At 30.1% G+C, this 20,302-nt stretch overlaps 5 protein-coding genes across 9 annotated transcripts; 3 read left to right on the forward strand and 2 right to left on the reverse strand.

Moving 5' to 3' along the window:
- Nucleotides 1–51: 51 nt before the first annotated feature.
- Nucleotides 52–1,428, reverse strand: sra (RRM_RCAN_like domain containing protein Sra). Of its 2 annotated transcripts, none has more exons than XM_076394531.1 (4): nt 996–1,428; nt 701–936; nt 472–646; nt 52–408 (listed from the first exon to the last, which is right to left on the reverse strand). In XM_076394531.1, exons 1-4 carry the CDS (start codon nt 1,192–1,194, stop codon nt 347–349), a joined length of 672 nt encoding a protein of 223 aa, XP_076250646.1. In that variant the 5' UTR covers nt 1,195–1,428; the 3' UTR covers nt 52–346. The 2 variants fall into 2 exon arrangements, with proteins under 2 accessions (XP_076250646.1, XP_076250645.1); XM_076394530.1 differs by having other exon boundaries at nt 52–411.
- A 565-nt stretch (nt 1,429–1,993) lies between these two features.
- On the forward strand, nt 1,994–3,616 carry Yod1 (Yod1 deubiquitinase). The gene is made up of 4 exons (XM_076394526.1): nt 1,994–2,271; nt 2,325–2,543; nt 2,600–2,904; nt 2,964–3,616. The coding sequence occupies exons 1-4, from the start codon at nt 2,079–2,081 to the stop codon at nt 3,174–3,176; spliced, it is 930 nt and encodes a 309-aa protein (XP_076250641.1). The 5' UTR covers nt 1,994–2,078; the 3' UTR covers nt 3,177–3,616.
- A 231-nt stretch (nt 3,617–3,847) lies between these two features.
- Nucleotides 3,848–5,103, forward strand: LOC143190313 (F-box only protein 6). 3 transcript variants are annotated; one of them, XM_076394528.1, is made up of 3 exons: nt 3,848–4,422; nt 4,486–4,707; nt 4,770–5,103. In XM_076394528.1, the coding sequence occupies exons 1-3, from the start codon at nt 3,961–3,963 to the stop codon at nt 4,926–4,928; spliced, it is 843 nt and encodes a 280-aa protein (XP_076250643.1). In that variant the 5' UTR covers nt 3,848–3,960; the 3' UTR covers nt 4,929–5,103. The 3 variants fall into 3 exon arrangements, with proteins under 3 accessions (XP_076250643.1, XP_076250642.1, XP_076250644.1); XM_076394527.1 differs by having other exon boundaries at nt 3,854–4,422; nt 4,757–5,103; XM_076394529.1 differs by having other exon boundaries at nt 3,859–4,422; nt 4,754–5,103.
- Nucleotides 5,104–6,008: 905 nt separating this feature from the next.
- On the reverse strand, nt 6,009–11,132 carry lili (LMBR1-like protein lilipod). 2 transcript variants are annotated; one of them, XM_076394525.1, is made up of 10 exons: nt 10,809–11,132; nt 8,989–9,253; nt 8,680–8,910; nt 8,554–8,619; nt 7,908–8,060; nt 7,702–7,848; nt 7,489–7,643; nt 7,204–7,435; nt 6,961–7,117; nt 6,009–6,574 (listed from the first exon to the last, which is right to left on the reverse strand). In XM_076394525.1, exons 1-10 carry the CDS (start codon nt 10,878–10,880, stop codon nt 6,490–6,492), a joined length of 1,563 nt encoding a protein of 520 aa, XP_076250640.1. In that variant the 5' UTR covers nt 10,881–11,132; the 3' UTR covers nt 6,009–6,489. The 2 variants fall into 2 exon arrangements, with proteins under 2 accessions (XP_076250640.1, XP_076250639.1); XM_076394524.1 differs by having other exon boundaries at nt 7,702–7,860.
- Nucleotides 11,133–17,806: 6,674 nt separating this feature from the next.
- LOC143190855 (putative malate dehydrogenase 1B) lies at nt 17,807–19,863 on the forward strand. Its single transcript, XM_076395424.1, has 7 exons — nt 17,807–17,952; nt 18,037–18,240; nt 18,303–18,634; nt 18,693–19,055; nt 19,109–19,232; nt 19,290–19,419; nt 19,583–19,863. The coding sequence occupies exons 1-7, from the start codon at nt 17,818–17,820 to the stop codon at nt 19,795–19,797; spliced, it is 1,503 nt and encodes a 500-aa protein (XP_076251539.1). The 5' UTR covers nt 17,807–17,817; the 3' UTR covers nt 19,798–19,863.
- The last annotated feature ends 439 nt before the right edge of the window (nt 19,864–20,302 follow it).

The raw sequence follows: 20,302 nt of genomic DNA on the forward strand, positions 1-20,302 counted from the left end.
GGAATTTTTATAAACATGTTTAAGCACACCCCTATAATAATAAGACTTAGATAATGCAATAATAAACTATATTAAATATCAATATATTACAAAATATTTACTAACTAAATATAATAAATAACAGAAATCACATTCAGAAATTTGAAAAATACATAATTTACATGTAACAGCAAATGTGAATATATAATCAAATAATATTCATATTTTGATAAAATATAAATGAAATAAATCCAGAAAATCTGTTAATATCATTAATTTTTTACTGGTCAAAGTTTCAGTGAAAAATTAAAAAAATGAAATGTTATTACACATTTAATTATTATTTACATACCTGTGAAATATTAGACTAGACCCTATCAGGACATGCAGTCTGAATAATTTTTGGTTTTGCACCTTTGTTGTTATTGACTGCTGGAATGAACATAAAAAACAAATTTAAATTTTATTATATATAATGCCATTACACTTTACCTAACGCTGTATGTACTACAATACTAGGCTGGCCTGGAGCAGGTGGATGCAACTCATGAGAACCACCTGGAGTAAGTGTTGCTAAAGCTGCTATTAGGTCATGGTTAATAATAGGCTCTCCTTCTGGTCGAGGCTCCCAGTCTAGTGGTGGTGATGCAGGTGGAGAAATAAGGAACTAAAACACCTTCCTATAAACATATATTATATGAGAAATATAACAATTTACTACCTGTTTGTAAGGAGCTGGGGGCTGTAATGTACTATTTTTCACTGGAGTGACTGGTTGAGCAAAATAACAGGTTATAACTGACTGATGAAATTTATATTGATGCAATTCAATTCTGGCAGCTGCTGCTGCCAAAGGTGTTATGAAATTAACTCTAACACGTCTAAAACTTTTTAACCACTGAAATGTAACATCAGGATCATATAGTTTGAATAAATTTTCCAATTCCCGTTTTTTATCTAAAATAAAGATATAATATAACATTGCTAATAACTAACAAACATACATATAAGCATACCGTCGCTATTGAAAACTGAATCATGAATATTGGTTACAATTAAAGATGATGGGAGGCCTTCGAACTCGTCGTCTTCAGAATTGTTTTCAGAAGTATCAACTTCTTGTTCAGGTAACAAGTTCGGATGAACATTTGGGAGCCCATCCTGCGCGTTAATAATAATATCTTCATCATTTATATCATCGTTGTTTTCAGCCATTATAATTATTTAAAAATGTAGAAACAGACAAATTATCCAAAAATGTGTTTATATCATAAACGGATTATTTACTTATATTTGGTAATTTAGCGACAAAAAGCGATCTATTACATAAAACTAATTATTAGTGATTAATTTTAAATTTTATTAACACAAGGTATTCGGAGTATCTTTAAATAATGTTTTGACTATCTAATTAAAACTTCGTTCAGTATTTTTACTACTTAGTTTGACATTTGTTACTGTCAATATAAAAAATAAAGTTCAATTTATGTCATATATTATTAAAATTGAATCATATATTTTAAATCTTTATAACACTAAATAAGGGTTTTTAGAACCATATTTTTTTTCTGTGGCCATATTGACATTTAAAATTAACTAAAGAACGTGCTAAAAAACAAAATTCTCGATTCTATTTATTTATAGACACTTTAGCATTAGGGGTGTCCTCCGCAGGGAAAAATATATATATTTCGATATTTCAAAAAATATCGGGATATCGTTTTATATATTTTAAAAAAATATCGACATATCGAAGAAAAAATATATTGATATTTTAGATAAACCCTTACAATTAAGTAATAATATTACATAACTTTTAAAATACCAATTTAAAAAATATATTTAGAATAATTATATAGTTTTTTATGTTTATTAAATTGTTATTATTCAAAAATATCGATATATCGGTCAAAAAATATCGGATCTATATATTGATATCGATGAAACTACTATCGATACCTCTTAGCATCCCTAATTTACATATTTTTCATATAAATGAGGGACATTTGACAAGGTCAAAGGATACACGTTTGTGTGACAGATAGTTTTCTACGCTAATTTGAGATTTAAATGTGTTTAAATTATTGTTATTGGCGAAAATGGCTAATATTGCACTTAGAATAAAAACTAAATCAGGACAGCAAGTTGTAGATAAACTTAGCGTAAACAGTAGTATAAGAGATTTGAAACAAATACTTTCTAGTTTAGCTAATATACCAATTGGTCGCCTCCAAGTTCTTTCAGGGTATCCACCTAAAGTTTTAAATATATCGGATGATAATGGCACATTGAGTAAATTAGTATATATAAATTTTTGTTGATGGCACTATGATACCTTTTTTTAGAGAGTATTGGCTTGTCCTCAGGAGATACCCTTATTTTACAAGAATTGCCAATAGAAACAGATGTCCCCAATACATCTCAAGAAAATAAAAACAATGAAGCTAGTGTGGAAAATTCATATGAGTGTCCTGGTATTTTAATGAAACATGTAGTGCCTGCAGATAATTCTTGTCTATTTACTAGTGTAAATTTTGTTCTAAATGGAAAAGTTGATGAAACTGGTAAGTAAATTAGTTTCTGGAAATATTTATTAATTCTTTATATTGTATAATTTTAGGTGAGGCTGCCCCTTTTCTGAGACAAGTTGTAGCTGAAACTATAAAGAATGAAAGACATAATTATGATGAAGCTATATTAGGCAAACCAGTAGAAGATTACTGTATATGGATACAGAATGACAAATCATGGGGTGGTGCTATTGAATTGGCAATTTTAAGTAACTATTATGGCATTGAAATTGCAGTTGTTGATACTATGAATGCTATTATTAACCGATTTGGTGAAGATCAAAATTATCCAGTTAGGGTATTTTTAATGTTTGATGGAATTCATTATGATCCATTATATTTAGAACCTTTAAATGTAAGTAAATTTATTAATTCTGTTAATCTAAAAATCTATATTACATAAATTGAATTTAGGGTGATAAAATGCAAACAATGTTTGAAAGTTCAGATGAGCGGATATTAAAGGAAGCAGAAATTTTAGCGAAAGAAGCAAAATCAAGTAGACAATTTACTGATGTAAATAAGTTTACATTAAAATGCATGATATGTAATATCAGGCTTAAAGGTCAAACAGAGGCACAAACACATGCACATACAACAGGTCATGCAAATTTTGGGGAAGTTTAAACCATTTATCTTATAGTTTATTAATACAATTTGTGTTTTAATTTATATAGCCTAACCGAGTTTAATTTTCTTTTAATATTAAGACACTGTCAATAACAATGTGTTCAAATAGCTTTGTATTGTAGGAAACAAATTGAACAGTTGACTAAGTTGCACTGTTTTATTTAGAATAATTGTAGAAATTTTGAATAATAATTTTGTTACTTTTATAAAGGAGTGCCCTTAAAAGGTTTTACCTATCTCAATAATCTCAAGGAATAGTAACAAATTATTTCTTTTTTATATATTGAAGTATATAATGTATTGAATATTGTAAAATGTGAACAGAAAGTGAATATTTTTTTTAAATATTGGACCTTTTTTGTACATTAAGCTTGTCGTCTTATTTATTTTTAGTCAATAATTATTCGAATTTAAATAAATTGATATATAATTCAAGATATTTTATTTATTCTTGCTAAGAAAATTATTAACCCTTTTTTCTGTGTCATGAAAATCCTCTATACCCCTATTTACATAACCAAGCATTTATATATAAATATTGATTTATGTTTTTTTCCATCACCCGTCATTTTCACAAAATATAGAGAACTATATCTTTAAATTTTGTGGTCATATTACTCTATGCCAATAATATTCCCCGTTATAAATACACGAAATAGCTTTTCCATGTTTTACAAGTAATTGTTGACAGACAATAACCTCTTCATGACATCAGTGGAAATTTTGTCAGTTTCAAGACGGAATGAATAGATAAGTTAATAAAGTTGAAAGTTAAAATATTATGGAATTTCATGACCAATTTAATATTGAAAACAATTCGCTAAATGGACTAGAATTAGAGAATATATACGTGCCAGAAGATGTTATCATAAATATTTTAAAATATTTAGAACCAAATGATATTCTCAATTGCTCCTTAGTCTGCAAAAGATGGTGTAACTTTGCAAAATCCAGTATTTTATGGCAACATATTTATAATATAAAAGAATACCCCAAGAAAGCTACATGTCTTCCTTGGTACGTATATTATTGCTATTTTACTACAAATTATTTTAAGAATATGATTAAAAACGGAAATGGACAACATTTATTAGAACATTGGCATATTGAAAGGAATGGTGGTCATGAATTTAAGATAGAGGATAGCCCTCAAGGGTGTGGACCATTACCTCTTGGAGTTCCTGAATTCCAGGGCCATAAAAGTTGTTTTGTAACATCTTATGAATTGTGTAAAAAATATCAGGTGAGTAATATTAGGTATAAAATTATTAATAACATATACCCTATGATATAAAGGTTTTTCTAGAAAATAGAAATTTCACCAAAATGCCTTATGTATTATATTATACAGAAATACAAACCTCATATTTATGTAAGTGAATGGTTTTGTGGCCGTTTTGATTGTGCTTGCTATTATAAATTAGCTGTTGTTGCCAATGTAGGAAGTCTAAATGAAAAGAAAGCTGCTACTTGGACTAAATTTGTAAATGCTCACATTGCTCAGTGGGCAAATCCTGAGTGGGAAAAGGTAATAATAATTTATTATAATTTTTTTTATCGCTACTTTTTATCAGTAGTTTTTTAATATAGGTGGAATTTGTATGGACAGATTATCCTAATCATTTAATAAATTTATATTTCATCCATGAGGGAAAAGATAAGCAATTTTGGGCTGGACATTATGGCAGCAAATTTGCTGGTGGTGTTATGAAATTTTTGTTTGATACAATTAAACCTATTAGTAATTAGTGCTAACATTAAGTTCATTAATTATAATTTATTATTTTATTAAACTCGTGTTAAAACTTGTTATAAAAACATAACTAGAAAACTTTTTGTTTAAAATTGTAACCAAAAAGTTTCTAAAGTACATGTATATATATCGGCTTTACAAAATTTAAAATAAAATAAATAATTATTTTTATTTTTTTGCGTCTGTTCAATAGATAAGCAAAGGTTCGGGTTCATAGATAAGACACATGAAATTTTTTTTAGTTGCTCTAGCACAGTTGTATTATTTTTAGCAACTTTAAACACTCACTTTTAATGAGCACTATCCTTTATTTTATATTATAAACTTTTTTAAACGACCATTAGCATCAATGACATTCGATCCTGTTTTTATTGTCAGCAAGCTAAACTCTTAGCCCATAGAGTACATACAACTTTACATGACAATGCACCCACATACACATCGGACGTACTGTAGAAACCATATTCTGTTGAAGGTAGAATCAAATTCTATTTGTATAAATATGTATTTAAACATTAGAATAGCCGGCTTGTGAGCGCAGTGGTAGAGACGACAGGTCGATCCTCCTGCTGTTGAGTCGGTAGTTCGAACCCTGCTGGGGCAGCATGGTCGGTAAATTTGTGTTTGTGATTATCCTTAGTCAAAGAGTGCAAAATCCGACAAGAAAATAGTCCAGTCACGCCAGTAATGAGGCTTCGTAAGACTGGATATGCCACTCAGCCAATTTTTATTTGGGTAGTAATAGAAATACACAAGCATTCAAGAATAAATAGTAACTGGTTAGATCATTATAATCTAAAGGAAAGCTTATAGTATAGAAATGTATCAAATTCGTTGAGTGGAATTAAGAGATGCTGAAGAGCAAAATTTGGTCTTTATTTTCAGTTTCGACAGGCATTGAAATCGCAATATATTACTTGTTAATAAAACAGATCAACCAGTTCGAGAACTTTTTTCACGTCGTATTGTCACAGTTTTAATCATAATGATGATAAAAGAATGCAGATATAATTTTAATATAATTGAAACTTACTGTTAGTTATCTTTCAAGAGGGTAATTAAATAATATCACATTAAATGATTGGATATTTTATTATGTCGTAATATGTATTTCTACTAAACTTAAGACTAGTATAAATCAAAATATTGAGCAAGTAATATCTCTGAATAAATATAAACAAAATCATGAGACCCTATATAATTACTGTATAAAACTTAACTTTAACTCAATAATTCAAAATAATATAATCACAGATAGCAATTTTTAAACTAAAAAATTACATACTTTGGCGATTTAACACTGACTTTAGTTATTAAAAACAAACATTTTAAGACTTATGTAGAAAATCAAAATTAAATTAGGACTGAATCAAAAATATAAAATAATACCATACAAAATACTATAACATTTGCAACAAGACAATATTTTACAGTAATTTTTTCACTCTTATCTATATGATGTATATAAAATTTTGTTTCTTAAATCTACTTGTATTTTAAGAATTTATAGATCGAAAAAAAAAAATGAATCTCAAAGGAAAAAACAAATATTACCTGTTACTCACATTTTATCATAAAAGAAGAACGGGGTGTATTAGACACAGTCACTTGTGGATCGTGCAACTTCAAAAAAACCATCATACTTCACCATAAGAAAAAAATTAGATTAATTAATATCATTAAGTCCCATTCCCATTCTACAAATGTCTTAAAAATATAATGGCAACTAATGATTACTATTTCAAGACAATTGTTGAAAGTCAATTGGCATTTTTCAGTCAAAAAATTAGCTGCGAACTAACGTATGCAGATTTAAATTTTGCATCGGTATTATGGTCGAATAGCGAGCATACAAGATAAATTGCATTACCACAGCATCGAATAAGCTTAAATCACAAATGTTAAAACTGCTTAATACTATATCAGTCTCAATAAAGCATCATGACAAAATGATAATACAATTTGGTTAACAAAGGGTTAATTCAGAAACGACACACAGTTGTTAGAAACATATAATTTTCCACTAACCGTGCATATAGTTCTCTTCTCACTTTGGCGGTAAATTTGTTTACTATGCAAAGAGAAGAAACTGTGGCAAACAATACATTGTAGAGAAGGATTAATTTAAAGTTTCCGAGCCACTCTATGCTACCAAAATCTCCTAAGAGATCGAAATTTGTTATACCTGAAAACAAATTTTCTAATGTAGTCAAAACTTAATTTCAAATTTAAAAATATTGAAACATTCTATGTGCATAAACTAATACTTACCCAAAATTTTTGACAACAATGGCAATGCAGAACTAATTATCAAAACCATAGCACAATTAGCTATCACCAAAGTAAATGATGTACTTTTAACGGTAGGCCTCATTTTTTTCACACATGGGGCTGTGTAGAGGCCAATGGATGATGTTGCAATGAAATAAAGTATCATTGTAATTTCTAAAGCTGCACCAAAAGGTCCTAATTTAGATAATGAACTAACTCCTAATGTAAATTGCTAAAATAATTTTTCATTATATAAAAACTCTTTATGTTGTTTTAACAACTTACTTTTGAACTACTTGATAGAGCTTTAATTCCTATTAGCAGTGATAATGTGTTTTGTACTACTAACAAAACAGCAATAACTGTTAAACCTATTAAGAGTAACATGGCGATTGGGTAAACAACATTTCTTCGCAGTGACGATGTTTTTCTTTGTTTATCTAAAGGTAAATTTTAGTAAAGTATTATTGAATTAAATTGTACGAAAGATGCACTTACCTAAAACTGTTCTTTTATTAGCAACTTGATTCAATTTCATATCCAAACCATTTTTTAGTTCTCCATTTCGTAATCTAACAAAAGTGTCCCCCTCATATATAGGACTACTTTCTAATGACATTGGTGCTGGGTTCAGAAAATAATTTCCTACAAAAATTACTTTTAAATTTGATTAATTTAATCAAATAGTTAAATAACAAAAATACCTGTAGCTAGAACTTGTTTTAACCTCCTGTTCCAACATTCTTCCTCTAAAGCACAAGCAAAAAATTCTTCATTGAGGTCATGTAAAAATTGTGGTTTAATAAGGAATATTCCTACCACATCAAATAGCCGAACAAAACCCAATGGAGTACATACTTAAACAAAAATTGTCATTTATTATAATTAGAGATCCCTTGAATGCCAAACTACATCTTTATATAATGCTGAGATTATTTCTATGGAAGTACATTATTACAGCTAAGGACAATTAGTTATCGCGAAAAGTCGACCACAATGTCTGTGATAGATAATACATAACAAATATCAAAGTGAGTTTTTTCATGTTATATTTCAGGACCTTCTTTTAACTGGGGTTTATCTGTAGTGGACTTCTTAGCGTAGATTTGGAAGTCACAATAGAATCATTCACTTCCACAGAAATAATTTCAGTATTGGAACAACTTTAAACTAACTGTGATTAGTGTTGGATATCACCCAAATCTCAGGTTGTTTAAACAATATTTGTATATCGCATAATACACAAAATATTAATATATTATAAACTCAGTAAGGAATACATCAAAAATTAAATTACTAGTTATAAATATTTAGTGAGTAATTATTTCTTAATTTATATATAATACTCACCAAGTAAAATTAAAACACCCAAAAATGATATACAGGAATATAAAAATGGTAAATAACACCATAAATCTAAAATTTAAAATATATTATAAGAAAAAAATAGCAAATACAATATAAAAGGATACTCACTAAATATAGGAATCACTTTTTTTTCTTCTGCATTAAACAGTGCAGACAATACATAAGTCATGCCCAATACCACGACTGCCAAGAGAATGAGTACAACGAAGGTCTCATAAACCCTCGCCCAAAGTCTTTTTCTATGCCCAAAAAACCCTTCAGATTCAGTAAACAGGTAGGCAAATGGCAAGAATACAAACATGGACAAGTTGGAAAACAGAAATATGTAATTCCAAAGACCTAGAAATAAAAGTTTATAGAGAGATAGATGGTATTAATAACAATGCTTTACAACTTGGCTAAATATTGCATGCTTACCTTGTATTAGTGAAGAGTTCAACCATTTTACATAGTAACTGTTTTGATAGTTAACCAATACCTCATTTGATACAATTGATATTGGTAAAAGTAGAACGGCCCCTATAGAGACTGCTAAAGAAAACGTGCACAGCCAATTGCTTATTCTATAAACTATGATTTCGTCTTCATCACTACTGTAATAATCTTCTTTGCCTTTTCTTCTAAACCGACTCAACAGAACAAAACTAGCCAAATAAAGACCGAAAAAAAGCAATAGAAATATCTGGAAAATAAAGAACAGATAGGTAAACAGTTGTACTGTGATTGGAAAATAATTAATTTATTAATATATGTTATCCTAATACCGATTTATATTTATATTTTTAGAAATACTTTATTTAAAAATCATATTGTAATTGTGAAGAAATATATTGTAGGTCAAAATAAAAACGGTATTTTACTTGTTTGTTGATGTAAAAGTTAATTTATCTTTCACAGAAAAACTGTATAAAACTTGAGGACTTTAATTTTACATAAAACTTGTTTTCTTGTACATTTTATATTATAAAATAGAACACATACAAGCCTTAATTAATAACCAATGCTAGTAAACGTGTTAAAACTTTTCTAGGACAATATATTTTCCCCCTTAAATATGAAGATAATTAAAATCATAAAAATAATTATTAAAATGCTTTAAAAGTAAATGCGAATTATAATCAAGCCATTGAATTTCATCATAAACTTTTATGTTGAAATTAATTATAGATCATTTTATATTCTGCGATAAATATGTATAAACTTTTATTTGTTTAATTTAAAGTACCAAAGCCAAATTAGAATATAATGAAAAATACATAATATAACACATCTACCTAGTCATGTCTATTATGATAGTAATGTTCTAAAAATCTGGTTTAAAAACAAGAAATAAATTTGCATTGTCGCATGAATTTCTCGTGATAACAGTATTGCGACCCACATTTTGAAATCAACTGGCACATTATTGGGTGTTGTTATACCGACGTAAAAGTGACTAAAAATAAAACCAATATCAATAAAGAAACAAACACTTAATTACAGCCTTTGTTATGATACAAATTAACAATAAAGCCAAGACCTTTTACTGTATGATGAATATATCAATATGCTTTATATCTCATATAAAGAAAATTGTTTCTAGGATGTATTATATATATTTTTTTATATATAGATTATATAAAAAAACTGAAATCTGGTACTGTTACCAAAACAATTATATAATGAAATCTTGAATTCATTTGAAATTAGTTTCAAGGCTTTAGTAATTAATGTAAAATTGCAAGAAAAATATTTTGTATAGTTTGTTTGCTTGTGTTTCCATTGTACCAGTATATATTTTTTAATTGGCTTTCATAATTTTCGTGATAATATTTAAAAATTAAGATAACAATAAATCATAAAATATATATATATATATATATATATATATATATATATATATTTCAATTCACTACTAAATACTCATTTAGCTTATAAATATTTTTAAATTACACCCTTATTTTTTAGTTGACCATGAAAAAGCTTTTAACAGCATGGTAAAAATGTATTTTAGTAATAGTACTTCATGTATCTTCTATTTGTATGACAAAGACCTTCAAAATTAAATATCTAAAAATAATACAGGTCAAAACTCTGTAAACATAAATTTATTTTAATTCCAGCATACTCAGGAAAGGCATTGATTTTATATATCTAAGTTTCGTAATATTTTAAAAGGCAGGTTAAATGTAAATTCAAATTGGGTTTTATTTTTTCCCTAAAGTGGGAAACAAGCTACATAATTAAAAAATACTTACTATTTGTTCACGAACATTATTATGAAATATCTGTTCGTTTATGTTTGGTTCTTCATCAAACTCATCATCCATTATATGAATGTTTCATCTATATACTAAAACTGTTGCTTTTAAAACGATAAACTTAATCATTACCGCACCTCATGAACACTGGTGTATATTTATTAATTCATCCAAATGCTTAATGTGGGAAACTTATCTCTGAACTGACTTATCAACGATGAACAAATCTAAACGATTTAAAAAGATGTATAAACACAACCTGTACTAGCAATATTACTGAAAAACTACGTCACTTCGTTTTATTTCCTTCTCTAAAATAATGACATTGGCACTTTAATTAAGGTGGTCGATATCGATATTCTTCAAAATTTGTTGAAATTTTTTTCAAACTATATTTTTTTGTAATATGTGTATATTTTTGCATAAGTATCCATGTTTTTAAATGCTCCCATATATTGATTTTTTTTAATGCCCAAAACAGTGTATTTGTATTTTCAAAATATCGATATATTACAACCTGCTTAATTTAGGTTAAGTATGAAATAAATGATCGAAATACATCGATTATAGTTAAATATAGTCACTAACATATTATAGATTATAAATATATAGTGTTTTCAAAATAATAATGAACTCACGTCATCAATATTTGTCTGTTGCAATTTGTCAATTCCTTTTAGAATCAGATATTTTCCCTCTCATTTTATTCTATTTAAAAGGAGATAGAACGCTGTTTCCACGTTCGAACATGTTACCAATTGAGCCACGAAAGTCGTTTGGTTGTCAAATGTCAGCAAAATTCTTCAAAATAATATTGTTACAGGTTATAAACTGGCAAACGTTGCTTTAACACTTTGGTTGTTTTAATAAATTTCAAATCGCAGCTTATTATTACTCTAGTTGAAAATGCCAAAGTCGTTAGTCAGTCGGAGTCAATAACTGATTGCGTTTGTAATCAGTAATGTCGAACAGGAACCATATAATGGAGGCCTTTTGTCAGTACAGTTTATTAGAGAGGTGATTTTACGCTTAATTACTAAGTTGCGGCGGTTTTTATTGAAAATATTTTTACCGTTTCATTGTTAAGTCATTTTGATATCACAGTACTTTTTATTTCTTATGTTACTACTTGTGTACACCATTCTTGATAAAATTAATTACTGAATGCGCCCTAATGGATTTACCATATTTACAAAACAGATAGTATTCATCCTCTCATACATTCTAACCTAATGCTCATGTATAATTCTGAACAATTATAAACATATCTATGCAAACAAATCTTTCACACCCTATAATACTATTTTCTACAGTTATACTCTATTAATTATGTAAACACATTTAGTTGTTTCTTCTCTCATCACCCTGTTTTATGAATTCTCAGCATTGCATCATTATCACATATTTCGAAAATTTCTTTTATTCACTGGCACTTTCCAAGTCACTGTTCAAGTCAGTCACTAAGCTGTTAAATTCTAATCTGTTTAAAACTTCTTCACAATTCCACCATTTATCAATTTTTTTCTCTGTATGTCTGATGGTGTCATCCAAACCGAAGGTGCTATGGTAGAGAATGCTTCTTTCCACATATCCAAACAGTTCTTGAGCGTATATCTTTCTCGAACAACATGGTTATTGTAATAATTATTTGGTACTCCCCATATGAACTCGAATGGTTTGAATATACAGTGATAGGGGGGAAGTAGTAATACTTTGTGACCATATTGTTCAGCCATCTGATCTACTGTGTATCATTTTTCGGGCTTATTTCTAAAAAAAAAAATTAAATTGCATAAACGTAATTAAACATTTCATTTATATTTAGCGAGTAACAATTTGAAATAGTCCAGTTTTTATCATAGTCTCTTCAAAATTTAATTTCCGTTTTGAAAGCCATTCCTTCATTACAACCTTTGATGATGTTACTGTTGGGATTTTTTCCACCACTGGGCTATGTTATGGTGCATTGTTCATGACAATAACTGATAGTTCTCTGCATGAATAATATATCTGCAATTAATTATTAAAAAATATTATGACTAATAAAACCTAATCAAATGTTATTGTAACTTTTACCTTTTTCCATGAACGTTTATTGTCTTTTTGTTAGGGTCTTGCCAAGGGTGGTCCAATGAATCATTTTGAAATATCCAAGTCTATAAGTCAAATAACATATCTTCCTTGAGTTTATTACACGCTTTTAAAAATTTAATTCTTTTTAGACAATGTCTGAAAGTTTCATTAGACCTCTTAGATAGTTATCTTTACACTATTTAAATCCTATGTCCCCTAACAGTGTATATACTTTCCAGACTATTTTCTCTGAAATAATTTTATTAAATTATGTTTATATCGAAAAAATGCTTTATGTACTCACTGTTTTTATACATTTCGTATATTTGATCTCTGATAGAGCTAATGTCAAGATTGTCTTGATTCGTCACCCGCTTTGATTTAACCATAGTGTCCACACTAATGTTGCAACAACACGCTAAAACATTTTCAATAAAACTGCAGCAACTTTGGATTTAATCATAATAAGTTTTAATATCAATATTAAGATTAAAAACATTACAAAATATGTTACTGTTATCACTCCCATCGGAGTATTTAGGCATCGGTCGGCGATGGCGGCTACACCGATCGGAGTATTAATATATTATGCTTTGTTTTCTAATACTAGTCTTAATCAGATCAGTGGCCCTCTTCGGATCAAACACTTAGTCCAGTTACGGTGCGCCAACCTTGGTCAAAAAGCTGCAAGTAATGCCGGACAAAAAACTCCGTCAACCTATGCTTCGTCAGAAACTCCCAAATGCATAGAGAGACAGACACCCCACTAGTGATCGAATTTGTGAACCTTCTTTTCAACAAATTCCTATAATCCTTAGCACTTTCGGAAAACTCCCTCTCAACGATGCTCGCACCTCGATAACCCTCAGTTCCTAAATAGTTAAACGGCCATAAGCCTATTTTTAAGTTATCGGGTTACTGTCGGACAAAAGTTATAATTGCAGCGACAGATGAGGTCGATTCAGCCTGGATAAGGGGGAGATTAGCGGTAACGCTGTGCTAAGATCCCCGCATGTCGACCAGCTCGCGAGCAAGTGCGTTTTCAGAAGAACTTGAGCAGAGTAGTTGTTTGTAGAATGATTGAGATATGAAGTGCTTAGTTTCTGGAGTGTCAGTTTCCCTATGAATTTGATTATTTCTGACATACTATGGAGCGTTTAAGATTCTTCTCAGGAGCTTATTTTGGAAAACGAAGCCGTTTCACCTGGTTAGGTGCAACAAACTTGAAGTAGACATTAGTTCCGTAGAGGTGTATGGACCGAATTAATATCTTGTAAAATAAACATTTGATGGAAACCGGTCGGCTAGAAGGGCAGATCAGAAAAGATAGTAGGTTTGCTATTCCCGAACCTTTCTAGATTTGGGAATGCCAGCCGAAACGTCGGTCGAAGTGGAGACTTAGGTCGTGACGTTATCCAGCCATGGAATTGTTACGGTTGTCAATCTTAAGTTGCGAGACGCGCAGTGCGTAACGTTTCTTACGGAAAATGATGGCCTGGGTTTTCAGGGGGTTGATTTGCAATCTTCAGAATTTGAACGACTGGACCGCATGATCGAGATGCTTCCGTAAACGTTCTTGAATTGTAACCTCGAACTTGAAGGCCATGAAGGAAGCAGTGTCGTCAGCGTAAAACAAGACGTCAATGAGCTCTTTTCTCGGTAGATCTGAAATAAAGAGGTTAAATAAGGCTGGGGCCAGCGGAGAACCTTGAGGTGCGCCAGCGTCGATTTGTTTTCGACTGGAAAGTGTTTTCCTGATATTGACCTGGAAAGATCTGCCCGATAGATAGGACCTGGGAGGCCCAACCGCATGCATTTTGCGATAAAGCCGTCGTGCCAGACCTTTGTCGAAGGTTTTGGTTAGGTATAGGAGGACTGCTCCAAGCTTTTTACGATGGTCAAGAGCGTGATGAATGTGTGACCAGACGGAGGGCCTGATGGGCGGATGAATGATGAGCGCGAAAGTGGAATTGTTCTTCAGGAATGATGTTGTTTTCCTTTGTGAAAGAGTTGAGAGCGTGAAGTATTACCTACTTGACAAGCTTCGCATTGGCACTGATAAGGCTGATGGGTCTGTAGTCGGATGGAGATTATTTTGCTTCTTTCTTGGGAATAATCGCTTTATGTGCGTGTTTCCAAGACGTCGGGAAATATTGCAGCCTCATGATTGAGTTAATGATGTTTGCCAGTTCTGGTAGCTGTTTATGCTGGAACATTTTTAATTGGGTAATCGATATTCTGTCAAAACCTGGAGATTTCTGATACTAGTGTCTAGTCGCTTTTGTCGAATAAATATTGGTTCCTGCGGCATATTTAAGAGATTTTTCGATTAAGTTGTGGTATAGTGGACCTTCTGGCCAGCATAGAAGACCAAACAATGATAGTAATAAGTATCTGTATAGAAAAAAGAAGCTAACAGAAGAAGAATTATTTAAATGTTTAGAAGATAGTAGCGACTGTTTTACGTCCGACTCGATGACTTTTATGTTTTACGTACGGAGGCAAAGAGTGATTTAGACAGTCTTCCGGACCAGTCTTTATCAAACAACTACAAGTCGCCTTTGAAAAGCAGTCGGGCATAAATCAACAAATAAATGTTCGGTGGGGAGATACAGGTACTTTGAAACAATTTATATTTAAAAAGAATCATGAAGTATTAGTACCGGTTTCAGACAGTTTTAGATTTCTTCCATAATTGACGATGATTTTTTGAACAGATTGTAGACTGAAGAAAAGCTATTCTATTGGAGTTTTTCTTCGCAGTGAAACATCAGAAAAGAAAATTATAACATCTTTATTAGATATACTTAGTACAATCTTAATTTACAATTAATTTATTACTACTTTTCCTATATACTTGGATTAATTAACAAGCAAGACGAGTGTGAGAAAATACATCAATATGTATTCCTTAATTATAAACTTATAATTATTTATTAATTATTAACTTATAGCTATAGTTTACATTAAATGTATACACTTTATATAAGTTCGTATGGTTTTGTTCGCTTCAACCTCCTGACACCCTGCGCGCTGTCCAGCAGTTATATTGCTTTTACGTTAGTATGATTTAGTAATCTTCTTTCGTGTTTCAATGCGAAATCTTGGAAAACTTCGCAAAACCATTTGGTTTCCAAGATCAATCGAAGAACCTTGTTTTGATAGCGTTGTATGATTAGTTGATTTGAATTTTTAGTGCAACCCTATATTTGCACCCCATACGTCCAAATTGGCTTTATAATTGTATTATAGATCAACCTCTTTGATTTTAGATCAAGTTGAGAGTATCTTCCGACTAACCAGTATAGTTGTTTTATTTTGGTTCTAATGTGTTTTGATTTTTGTCTAACGTGATGTTTCCAATTTCATCTACCGTCAAGATGGATTCCAAGGTACTTAGCTGATTCTGCTTGAGGAATCGGGCATCCATTGAGTGATATAAATAAGTTTTTATTATTTCGCCTCAATGCAAAATTAACGTGGACAGATTTGGAGCTATTAAGTTTATTTTCCAATCTTTCGTCCATTTGTACATTTTGGTGACTGCCACTTGCACTTTTTCTATTATATATATCTTTTGCAGATATATATCTTTTGCCATAATAATTGTGTCGTCAGCAAAGGTTCCAAGGAGTGTTTCTTTTGTTGTTGAAATGTCAGTGTAGAGCAGATACAAGAGAGGTCCTAAGACGCTACGTTGTGGAACTCCAGCCGAGATAGTTTTAAATGTCGAGAACGTCATTTCATGCGATACTCTACATTTTCTACGAATAAATATGACTCCAGCAATTGACAATAGTTACGCGGTAACAATTTGCTCATCTTACAGATTAATCCCAAAAGCCAAACCCGATCAAAAGCTTGTGAGACATCCAGGAATATTGCAGGGCAGTATTTCTTTTCCTCAAAAGCTCTTTCAATAGCCGCAGTTACTTTGTGCACTTGATCGATTCTTGAATGGTGATTTCTCCGTTGTTCTACGTAGACATGACACAAAACGAAAATAATAAAAAAATATATATATAACATAAATTATTTACTAGACTGTAGGATAAAAGTGGAACCTCCGAAGAAAAATAATATACCACAAAGCACAAACTGTCAAAATCTTGGGCACACTAAAATTGTTTGCAGTAGGGAACCAAGATGTGTGAAATGTGCCGGTAAACATTACACAACTCAGTGCAGAAAACAACGCAATAGTGTAGCGTGCATGTTTTGCAATGAAAAAGGTCACCCTGCCAATTATAAAGGATGTGCAGTATATAAAAAAAGAATTCCAACCAAAGAAAATTAGACAAGAAAATTAACTAAGACAAATTGACAAAGCCAAAAACTCTGAAACAACATCTACCGTTGAAGATAAAAAAACCCAGGAAAGCGCAAGACCATCGGTCAAAAATATAAGCGCCACCAAAATATCAAATGATAGACAAATTGATACGAAACCGCAAAAAACTGCGGCCAACCAGCTATCAGAAAAATTGCGCATAACAAATTGAAAACACCTCACTTTAGCAGGAATTAATTGTTTTCTAACTTTGCGTCTTCATTCATACAGTTTAATTAATCCGAATAAATGATTACTGGAAAACTGGCCATCTAAGTATGTTCGGAAAATATTACAGTTAACGTGTTAACTGTATTGTTTGGTAATATATTATTGGGATTTGTAATATATTAATGTGACTATATAGTAAATAAAACTAACAGTAAAATCATGTATGGCATGTTGTATAAAATTTAATATTATAGAATGTTATTATGTTATTACATTCGATTAAGGAAATATTTGGAACATGGAGTATCGTGGTTTAGTAACACTGCCATGTAATATATTTGGTTGCCTAACTAACCTATTACTATTTTGAATTTTAAGTTTTTAAATGTATTATCTGACATTTATATTTAAAAGATATTGCTAAAAACTTAAATGGTGTTCTATATAATTTGTGGCCATCCAGAATGCATTCAATTTGCACATGCTATTTATGTAGCACAATATTTAAGTGATCATTTACCCAATTTCAAATTTAAAAAAAATTTCATACCCAAATCTAAATGGTCTGTAAGTTTATTATTCGTAAATAATTATATTATAAATAAGATAATATGATATTATAATATAAATAATTTCTAAAAATACCTTTAGGAGTTTGTTTTAAAATTGAATAAGAAAAACAAATGGTATTTGGTGAAGAGTCCTATAATTTGGAAAGAATTAACAAATTGGGGTAGTAAACCATATCTTATTGGTGGGTTAGGCCAATTTTGGGAGTACTGTTATTGTTATTATGGCCTGGAAACATTCATTTCTAAAGAAAATTTAAAGAAATTAGCCAATGATAATTTGCAGGTAAAGTTTTTATACTATTTTTCTTGAATGACAAAAAGTTGAATATATATTTTTGTTATAAGTATTTTGAAGAAGAACAAAATAATATCTTAAATCGCAAATTTAATCAAGAGATAGGTATATTTGGATGTTCACATAACATGCTCGAACATTTAATAATGGAGCTTTCGGGAATGCCAGAGTTTATAAATGGAAATGGCATACTTTTCAAGTTATATGATGAGCTTCTTAATGAAGATAAATCTTATAAAAATAGCAAATTTCTTGATGGTTTAATTGAAAATTTCGAAATGTCTGGAATTCTTCATAAAAATTGTGTTGCTAAAGCTGTGCAAAAGGAAGAGGATGTCATATATAATAGTGATTTAATTATTTTTCTAGAGGATTTTTCAAGGCAGGATATTCAGAATTAATATTTATGTGTAATTAATCAAAATACATTTATTTGTTATTTTTAGATTAGAGGGGGAGCAAGAAAATATGTTTTTAAAGAGATGCATTGAAAGAATCCAGGGTTTAGCAGATTCTATGAATATTAAGGCTAAAAGGTCTGTGCATGTAATATTTTGTAATGATGGTCCTTCATGTTTATTAGCCACCCTACTTATTGAATATTGTGCATCCATTATTCCTTCAAACATAGTAGCAGTAACGGCATATCTGGGTTTGCCAGCAATCAATTGTGTATCAAAAATCACCGATATTGAAGTTTCAAAAATTAGTGCACCACCTGTTTGGGGTTTTATTGGTATAAATGAGTTTGTGGATGTCGGGAATATTATCTTTAAAGCAAACATTCTTTGTCCTTTTAATCGGTAGTATATTTTTATTTGTCTTTATAGTTTAGTATTAATCATCTTAATCATAGAGCTATAACGTTACCAGAAGGTTCTACTTTGATACAAGGAACAATAGTTAAAGAATTTAGGATGATGTCTTATTTAGTTTCGAATTTGCACAATGAGATTAAGAAAACTATGCAGAGGAATAATGTAATAACAGTTTTTATATTAGTCAGTTAATTTTTGGCAAAGATAGATTGTTTATAGGAATGTATTGTTAAAAAACTCCACCATAAACCATATTTTGCACAACTTAGATCATTAATGAGTTTAATCAAAATCTGGTATAGTGAAGATATCTCTGATGAAATAATATCTTTAGGGGTATGCTCCAATGGTAAATATAGCTTTTCATATTCATAATTACAAATATTGAGATGTATATGATATGTGGAAAAAGTGATTTCTAGACTTATGTATACTATGGATTAGGTTTATAATAAAACAGGATAAAAGTTTTTGTTGAAACCCTTTACCTTTCATAACTTATGTCTTTTTAGGTACATTTGGAATACCATCAGGGGTTGTATTTTCTCAACCAGCAGTGCAAGACAGCAGACATAGGTGGGTCCCATTTCAAAAATTTCCCATTATGAATGAAAACACTATTGATGAAATAAATAATCTAGTTAAATCAACTGTTAGCATTTTGTCAATGGTTGCATATGAAATCGACTTCAGAAGTTATTCTACAGAAGATGTAGAAGACGGCTAAATGAAATTAGTGATTTTGTGATATAATACTGACATATTAAACAAATGAAAATTCTTGATATTTGGATTTGGCGTCTTATTATTAGTTAAAAACTATTGTTTAAACTAATATTCAATAAAACATGTTTGTAACTGTACACTTTCCCAGTCATTCCGTCAATTTTTTAAAGCCATTTCAAAATTAGGATATCAGATCCTATATCCTATCGGTGGTTTAGTTAATTTTGCGAAAATTTATTCCTTTTATGGCTTCAAAACATTTATCTCGGCATATCGGAAATTGGACAATGATAATCAAGGTAAAGTTTAATTTTTCTGAATGGTAAAATGGTGAATAATTTGTTTGTTAATATTCTGAAGAAGACCAAAATAATACTCTAAATCAAGATCCAGATATAAGCGAGAAATAATTTGTACGTTTATACAATGTAATTGGGCATTTAATAATGAAAACCGCCGAAAATATCGGATTTTGCTTGTTGAAGTTGTAGAGAAACGAAATGATA

The sequence above is a fragment of the Rhynchophorus ferrugineus genome, unplaced genomic scaffold, assembly GCF_030347505.1.
Source record: "Rhynchophorus ferrugineus isolate W39M unplaced genomic scaffold, kcgeb_rfMv2 rfM2, whole genome shotgun sequence".
NCBI lineage: Eukaryota > Metazoa > Arthropoda > Insecta > Coleoptera > Curculionidae > Rhynchophorus > Rhynchophorus ferrugineus.